The following is a 9054-nucleotide window of genomic DNA, read 5'->3' on the forward strand; positions in this document are numbered from 1 at the left end:
TGCTCAATTTTGGGTTAACGTGGCCATAGACTTCTTAGGACCTCTTCCTAGTCGCGTTTACCTCTTAATGCTTGTAGATTACTGTAGTAGATATAAGGAAATAAAAGTAATGCGAAGTATCACGTCACTTGATAGTTTAAAAATGTATATTTTCTATTCTAGACTAGGTTATCCAGCAACCCTGACGCGTGGTAATGGAAATCAGTTTACTAGCGAAGTTTTCCAGAAGTTTTGTCAGGAATGTGAAATCACTTAGAATAGTACACAGTACCGTATTGGCCTCTAATGAATAGGGAAGTAGAGAGGCAAAATAGAGACGTTTTAAACCGACTTAAAATTTATCAGACTGAAAACAGAGACTCTCTCTCTTGGACAGTACATATTAATCATATCAAAAATAAACTTACACATTACTTAGATCACTGCATAGAGTAACACATTGCATTCCGAAAAAATTACATTTTATGATCTTTACCTCTCTATTAAGACACATCTAGATTACTTAAAAGAAATATGGGGGTCAGCCTACAAAATAAATCTAAAACCTCTGCAAAAAACTCAAAATAAAATAATAAAAACTCTTTCTAAATACCCTTATTTAACTTCTACAAAAGTACTCTATTCATCAACAAAATTACACAAAGTTTCTACAAATCTACACATATGCCACATGCCAGGCTTTATAACAAATTCAACCCAATCAAACATACAGCTTAATAAAAAATAAACAATAAACAAAAACAACAAAATGTAACTTAAGAAGCCAAAACAAAAATCTACTCTCATTATAAATTAATTAGAATATTTAATACAGCTTAATAAAAAATAAACAATAAACAAAAACAACAAAATGTAACTTAAGAAGCCAAAACAAAAATCTACTCTCATTATAAATTAATTAGAATATTTAATATACTGTTTGAAGGAGGACAGTTGTTCAACAGATTGCTAAAGAAAATAAAAAATTTAAAGTCTCAATGTATTTAAAACTTTACTAAAAATCATATAAATACTATGACTTAGATTATAACAGTAATGTAGCTTGTCGATTCGCTTCACTTCAGCCTATCCCCATCCACTGTTGGACGTAGGCCTCCCCCAGAGAACGCTACTTTTACCTATCTTCACATCTGTCCATCGCGCTGCTGGGCGACCTATACAACGTTTGCCTTGACGTGGTCTCCATTCGAGCACATGCCGCCGACTCCATCGACCAACCGTTGATTATAATATGTAATTATCTTAAACTAGAGATTACATCTCTAGTTTAAGCATAAATTAATTTGAGATAATATAGAAGTCAATTTAAGTGAGCAATTTGTTTTTAAGAGTAAATAAAGTCTTTAAACCTAAATATTTTACAAAAGACAGTTTAGAGACATGATTCCGGCAGCACTAGACATGGAGTACAAAATAATAGACGAAGAGGTGACAGACCGTGATCTGCAAATGAAAGAAAGCAAAGGAATACATATGTAGATCTCAAACAGAATGCGACAGATAGTTATTTGGAAATAGGAGGAAAAGTATTGGTAAAACATATAATTAAAAATGATAAGTTGACCGTCAACTTTAATCCCACTACTCATACAAAAACGGACGTAAGTGGCGGTGATATTAGTGTTCGAAACGATAAAACCGGGAAATAATATCGTAGGAATGATTAGTAGTACCAGTCAAAATGGCGGATATACATCGAACTCAAATGTCAAAAATACGAAAACTAACAAAATGATAACATGTTATCGTTGCAAGCAGATAGGCCATTATCGTAATCAGTGTCCACTTTCGAACGAGAAAACAGATAATAAGAAACAGAGTAACGCATTCAGCGTTGTTTTTCTTAGCGCAAAGTTCAGCAAAAGTGATTTCTACATAGATTCCGGGGCAAGCATGCACATGACGGCGAATAAAGATTGGTTGAAAAACTCTAATTATTCACAGAATTTATCTGAGATAATAGTTGCGAATGAGACAAAAGTGCCTGATTTATGCTCTGGAGACGTGGAAATAACAACAAGTCATAACTACAACATTACTGTCAAAAATATGTTTTGTGTACCTAGTCTCGCAACTAACCTATTATCAGTAAGTGAAATGATAAAGAATGGAAACAGTGTAGTTTTCGAGCCTAACAAGTGTTTGATTAGAAATCAATTAGGCGAATTAGTTGTGTACAGAGTTAATTTACAAACACAGAACTGTTTATTGATTTCAACTCAAGTCAGTGGGGAAACAGGGCACAGAAGACTTGGCCATTTAAACAGTATAGATATGAACAAAATGAAGCGTTGTGGTTTAGTGGATGGACTGAATTATCCTGACTCTTTTACAACAGGCAAGTCAAGCTGTCAGACATGTTGTGAAGGAAAGCAGTCAAGATTGCCATTTGCGACGGGTTCACGTGCAACAGAAATACTTCAAATTGTACATTCAGACATCTGTGGTCCCATGGAGATCAAGTCAATTGGAGGTGCTAGATACTTTGTGCTAGGCATGTCGATCTGAAATCGATTAATCGAAAAATCGATTATTTGGAGTAAAATAATCGATTTTTTAGATCGATTTGGGATGCTACATCGATTCGATGAATCGATGCATGAACACCTCGAATCGGACCGATTCAATTCAATTTAAAAACTAGCAATATAATTTCTAAATTGGCTACGATATTTTATTCTCTGAAGATTTTGCTGTTGTCGGAACGCATTGATAATTTGAACGGATAAAATAAATATCTATGAACGCATTTAAATGTCAGACTGACATTCAAATGCGTTCATAAATATTTATTCTGACATTGTCAGTATAGAATATGGCGTTACTTACTAATAAAAATAAAAAAAGTTGTCACTACTGTCACTGTTACTCTAACATTATTTTTTATTCATTCTGTCACTGTCTGTCTGTGCAGCCTGTGCAGTAAATTTATTTTATTTATCAAACATACAGTTAATAGTATGAGTAAATATTATATTTTAAGATAACGAAATAAACAGTATTGTGTGTGTTTGTGTAGCATTCCTTTAATTTGATAAATTGTGAGTGATTTATCGAGAAATTAACCTACGTTGCAATTTACACTTTTCCATATTGTTGTTCTTCTTTTTAGCCTAAAATAAAATGTCAACTAAAAGTGATACATGGAATCACTTTGTAAAAAAGGGATCGAGTGGCGTATGCAAATATTGTCACCTAGAAGTCAAAACATCTGGAAATACTATTAAGTCTGTAAGTCAACGACCACAATCGGAGGTGGTGGCAAAAGATGTTATTGGTATTAGGGTCGGTGGTGGCAAAAAACAAACTCGAGTGTGTACCTCTTTCTTTTTCTTACATACAACACGTTACATATGCCTTTTTTTATCAATGCATGCTTGTTTATAATTTGTGTATTCTTGAAGTTTTTTCCTTTTATTGTATTTATTATTTAATTTGAAATAAAAAAATATTCTTTTCAGACAAATGATAATATCCCTACTTCGTCGAAATTAACGGAGAAATTTGGAGTAGATGATGTTTTGAGTTTGACTAGTTCAAAAGAGTGCTGTGATTCCGACCTAGAAAGTATAGCTTCATCATCAGTATCATTGCAAAAATCAAAGCTTAATCAACTAACTTTGGATTCATGTGTTAATAATATTAAAACATTTAGTGGTGAGATTTTTTTATAATATAATGAATTTCCTACTTTGTCTATTATGTTTATCTAGTATATTTAAGGGCAGTGATAATGTGTAGCTTTAATTTAATGTTTATTTTTCCAGCAAACGGGAAAAAGTATGGAGATTTAAATAATGCTATCATGTTAATGATTTGCAAGGATACTTTACCGTTAAATACAATTGAAAAAGAAGGCTTCCAATACCTGATGAAAACAGCAGTGCCTTTATATAAACTTCCTTCACGACAGACAATTACACAGATGATAGATGACAAATATGACGTTCTTTCTTTGCAATTCAGAGAAAAGCTCTTAGAAGTGGAGTCAATATGTTTAACTACGGATATCTGGACAGATACACATAGTACTAGAAGCTACATGGGTTTAACTGGACATTTCATAAATGAAAGTGAACAATTAAGTATTAATTTTGGTGTGTCTCATTTAACCGAGCCCCATAATGCTGATTATTTAAGTCAAATGCTATTAAAAATGACTGAAAAATGGGGCATTTCTTCAGAAAAAGTCGCAGTTGTTGTTACTGATAACGGTGCGAATATCGTCAAAGCCGTAACAATCGCATTTGGCAAACAAAAGCCCTTATGGTGTTTCGCCCATACCTTAAATTTGGTAGCTCAAAAACCTTTTGACGAGAAAGGTGGTATTGAAAATACCAAACAGTTACTAAACATTGTAAAAGACATAACTAGATATTGTAAACAGAATGTAAATGTTGCTGATGCTCTTCGTAAAGCGCAAAATGATGTGGCAGTACCACTCAAATTGATTCAATCAGTTTGCACGCGATGGAATTCAATTTACTATCAGCTAGTTCCATTTGTAAAGTTATCAAATCTACTTGCTCCAATATTACTTAACCATCCGAAAGCTCCGCCAATGTTAACAGCCAGTCAACTGGATGGTATTAGAGATCTTATAAATATTTTAAAACCCGTGGAAGCTGTGACAAAAGAAATATGTGTAGAAAAATTTGTAACATCAAGCAAAATTATACCAATAGTATCCTGTCTTTTAAAAACATATAGTGCTATGAAGACCAAAACGGATGTTGGCTCTGCAACTAAAAATTTAATATTGGAAGAATTAAGTAAGAGATTCAGTACAGTGGAACAAGTTCATATGTTAGCTACCACGACACTACTGGATCCGAGGTGCAAGAAAATTCATTTTTCTGACAGATTAGCATGCTCCAGAGTTATTAATAAAATTAATAATATGATTGTTACAAACAACAATTATGTTGTTCAAAACAACAATTAAAGAACAATATAAATCATGAAAATCCAGAAAGAAATTTGGAAATCCAGATGAAGGAAGCAGAAGAATCTAACATTTGGGAATTTCACAACAAGTTGGTAAGAAATCAGCTGCAATCACTTCAAACAGAAAGTCAAGGAGAAGGTTTACAAGATGAATTAAAACATTATTTAACACAGCCTGTCGTCGACTTCGAAACGTCGGACCCTATCACATATTGGTATCACCAAAGAAATTCCTTGTACGGCTCAATAACACCGATTGCCAACAAATACTTTTGCATAGTTGGAACATCCGTTCCATGTTCCAGGCTTTTTTCTGTTGCAGGAAATATTGCTAGTGACGAAGTCGTCTAGATCCCGAGCGATTAGACAAATTAATTTTTCTAAAGTCACTCGACTTAAAATACTGGGAAATGTGATTTCTTGTTGAATTTTTATTTAACTTTAATAAAATTTTATAAACTTACAATTTGATTAAACATTCCTACTATGTATAAACAATACAAAGAGTGGATGACAGAAAAAGATATGCTTTCAAATTTAGTAGCAAAGGAGTGGTTATACCGCAATGTTTTTAATACAAAGTTTAATTTAAGCTTAATGGTGGTATTGGCTTACATGTGGTTACTTATTAAATATTCACATCTAAAATTAAACCACAAATTCATGCTGAAAGGTCATACTCATATGGAGGTAGACCAAATACACTCCCAAATAGAGCAAAAAAAAAAAAAACGACGTTTTGTATATAAATATGTAATAATAATGTTTTCAAACAATGCAGATTGCTGTACCACGAGACTGGTCTCAATTCATTAGAACTTGTGGAGGAAAGAGAAAATTTGATGTCTTTGAAATGCAAACGCACCATTTCAAAGATGTGACTGCATTGTACAAGAAAAATGGGCCATTTGTAGCAAGAAAAAAGAATAAGGAAGGAAAAGACTTTAAAATATCAGAATGTGTTTGGTTGCAAGTTAGACAAGAGCAATTCGGAATCTTGTATTACAAAAATACTTTTGCTGAGGATTTTTCCGAAATATCGCTTATACGAAATGCTTCCAAAAAGATTCGAGCTTCCAGAAAATTTACCGACACTGAGATTAAATGAATAACCCATATCGACGGCTAAATGTAATGATTTGATGACATTGCTGCAATGGGTACCGGAGGAATTGCATCCGTTCTATAAAAAATTGACTCATTCAAGCAATGTGTCGGATTTCCCGGAAGCTGACGATTAAAATTAAGATAAAAAATTATAAAAACTGATTACTTTTACTTTTATATTTTCATCATCATCATCATCATCAGCCCATATATGTTCCCACTGCTGGGACACAGGCCTCCTATGAGGGTTCAGGCCATAATCCACCACGCTGGCCAAGTGCGGGTTGGCAGATGTCACATGCCGTCGAACTTTTAATTCTTGGACATGCCGATTTCCTCACGATGTTTTCCTTCACCGTTAAAGCAGTGGTGATGTTATCTACATGCGCAGATAAATTGAAAAATCAATTTATTTCCTGCGCACTCGCCCGGTCTCGAACCCCGACTTATCGATTTTGAAGGCCGAGGTCCTCACCACTGAGCCACCACTGCTTCTTATTTTTATTTTTATTTTGAGAAATTCACAAGAAATTTCATTTAATTGTAGGTACTTTGACCTTATCTAAACTGAAATAAAATAAGACATAATGCTTGATGTTGTAATAGAACCCTAAACCCAATAGTATAACTTAAAAAATATTCAAGCACAAAGTAATATCTTCAATTAGAAATACAACTTTTTGACTTCACCTCAAAATGTACAAGCATAAGGTCGGATAATGGTTTTTTTTTATAAAAAGTAGGTATAGTTAATACTAATATTTCTAATATTATAATCCCTAAAAATGATAGGCATAAAAATTTGCTGTAACATCAGTATTCGTTGATTTACGTAAAAGAACAATAAATGTGATTTTATTTGAAAATACTAACCAGATTTTTATTTGCCTTCTGAAAAGTTGACGACTCCGACATTAGACCTTATGGGTCTCACGTCGAGATTTATATGTGTATGTATATTTCTTATATATATATATATGTATTGTTTTAATCAAAAATTACTAATTCTTTTTCTTTAACTTATGTATGTACAGGTAAGATTTTATCTATATACATATTATGAATTGTTAATATTATTTATTCTTTTATTTACCTATCTCAAAATTATAATAAACGTTTATGATAATATTTACTTTACCACCCAAAAGACCGTTCTGGTGCTCCAAGCGTAGCAAGTCGAGGGGGCTACTGAAAACCGGCGCCTCTCCACTAATACGGAGAGGCAAATGCTTAGTAGTCCACCTTATCACAAATACTATCCAAATATAGAACATATCCAATGCAATTTTTATTTTTATTTTTTAGTTCTTAAAATGTATTAGTTGTAAGCTAAAATTATGTTAATAAAAGGTTTTAGAAGTACTGGAACCGTTCGAGAGAATCAGACGCACAAATGTCCCCTGATCACAGTGAAAAACATGAAGAAGAAGCCTAGGGCGGAATATGATTATAGTTTTGATACAAAGCATGAGATAACTATGGTACATTGGAAGGACAATAATGTCGTTACAATGGGAACTAATTTTGATGACATAGAGCCTCTGGGTAAAGTCAAACGATGGTGTAACATCAGATAGCAAAAGGTTGACGTAAATATACCCAAAATGTTTGTCAACTATAATAAAGGAATGGGTGGAGTTGACCAAATGGATCAGTCTATCAGCCTTTATCGGATTTCAATAAAAGGAAAAAAGTGGTGGTGGGTTGTATTTACCTATTTGTTAGATATGGCGATATCAAATGCTTGGCGACTACAGCTCAGTAAAACTAAACAAGAGATAACTTACATGGACCAGTTATTTTTCAGACGAATTATTGCACGGACTTATTTACGTCCAACGAAAACTAAGAGCCGTCCGTCATCCTCAGCGGCACTAGGGGGGTCGGAACAATAATGGTCATAATCCTGAACGTATAGAAAACCCATTGCGATGTATTATCTGTCACCAAAGAATTCGCTGGCGTTGCGAAATATGTTTGAAAACGCTATGTGTTGAACGACCTTGTTTCAAACAATTTCACTCCTAAAGCGTCCATTGTAAACGGCTGACTACACCCCTAAAACTTGATATGTAAAAACATTTTTTTCATTTTATTTTCTTATATAGCATATTTTATCCCCTATGGACTAATAAATAGAAAAACAATAGAAAAATATACTGCAGTTTCATTTTGGGCGTTAATGGGTTCAGTACATTTAATTATAACAAAGCTTTGTTAACAAATATTACAATGATCTTGCTTTTAACCTGTACCACAGAGAAAAAAATACATTAATCTTAAGTGATACACCAAATGTATGTATTTACCAGAAACAAACACACATACATAGCACCAAAACAAAGAACACAGTAATACAGAAAGATTCTAAATGAAGATAAAACAAAAAGGCTGGGACAAAAGTTCAACCCGTTCCAACATGCACCCATGCATGTTACCTTTAACTAAAGATTCCTAAAAATCAATATGTTTTAACTAAACACATGAAAAAATATGTGTATCTATGATAATGATTCATTAATCTTGTGTTTTCTAATGATGGCAACAGAACAACAGAATTTTCATTGTAACAAGAACTCATTGCAATGAATTAGAGTTTTCCTCGACAACAATGATTATGTGTACATACTTAAAAAGAAAGTGTGTTAATACAAGAACTGAATGCGATGAATAGAAAATGCTACCGTTCATCTTACAACTGCTACCATTATGACCATAATAAAAGAGAGAGAGTTAATAAAAGAGAACACATTGTAGTGTAAGACACTTCACATACCTTCCAATTGACAATAAGCTTCCTAGAAAGAACAATAATTAGAGATAATATAGAATGACCGGTAAGTACCTCATCATATAACTTCTTACCATAAAACACAAACAAATGTGGTTATAGAAAACCATACAAGAATATTTAAGCATAACAACAATTCATCTGCCAACCCGCACTGGGCCAGCGTGGTGGATTATGGCCTGAACCCTCAATAGGAGGCCTGTGTCCCA

The 9054-nt window shown here is 33.3% G+C and overlaps 1 protein-coding gene across 1 annotated transcript; it reads left to right on the forward strand.

Annotated features, from left to right (window-relative positions):
• The first annotated feature begins 3627 nt into the window (after nucleotides 1-3627).
• On the forward strand, nucleotides 3628-4945 carry LOC119839275. Its single transcript, XM_038365512.1, has one exon. The coding sequence runs from the start codon at nucleotides 3734-3736 to the stop codon at nucleotides 4943-4945; it is 1212 nt and encodes a 403-aa protein (XP_038221440.1). The 5' UTR covers nucleotides 3628-3733.
• Nucleotides 4946-9054: the final 4109 nt, after the last annotated feature.

This window comes from Zerene cesonia, unplaced genomic scaffold (genome assembly GCF_012273895.1).
Source record: "Zerene cesonia ecotype Mississippi unplaced genomic scaffold, Zerene_cesonia_1.1 Zces_u011, whole genome shotgun sequence".
Classification (NCBI taxonomy): Eukaryota; Metazoa; Arthropoda; class Insecta; order Lepidoptera; family Pieridae; genus Zerene; species Zerene cesonia.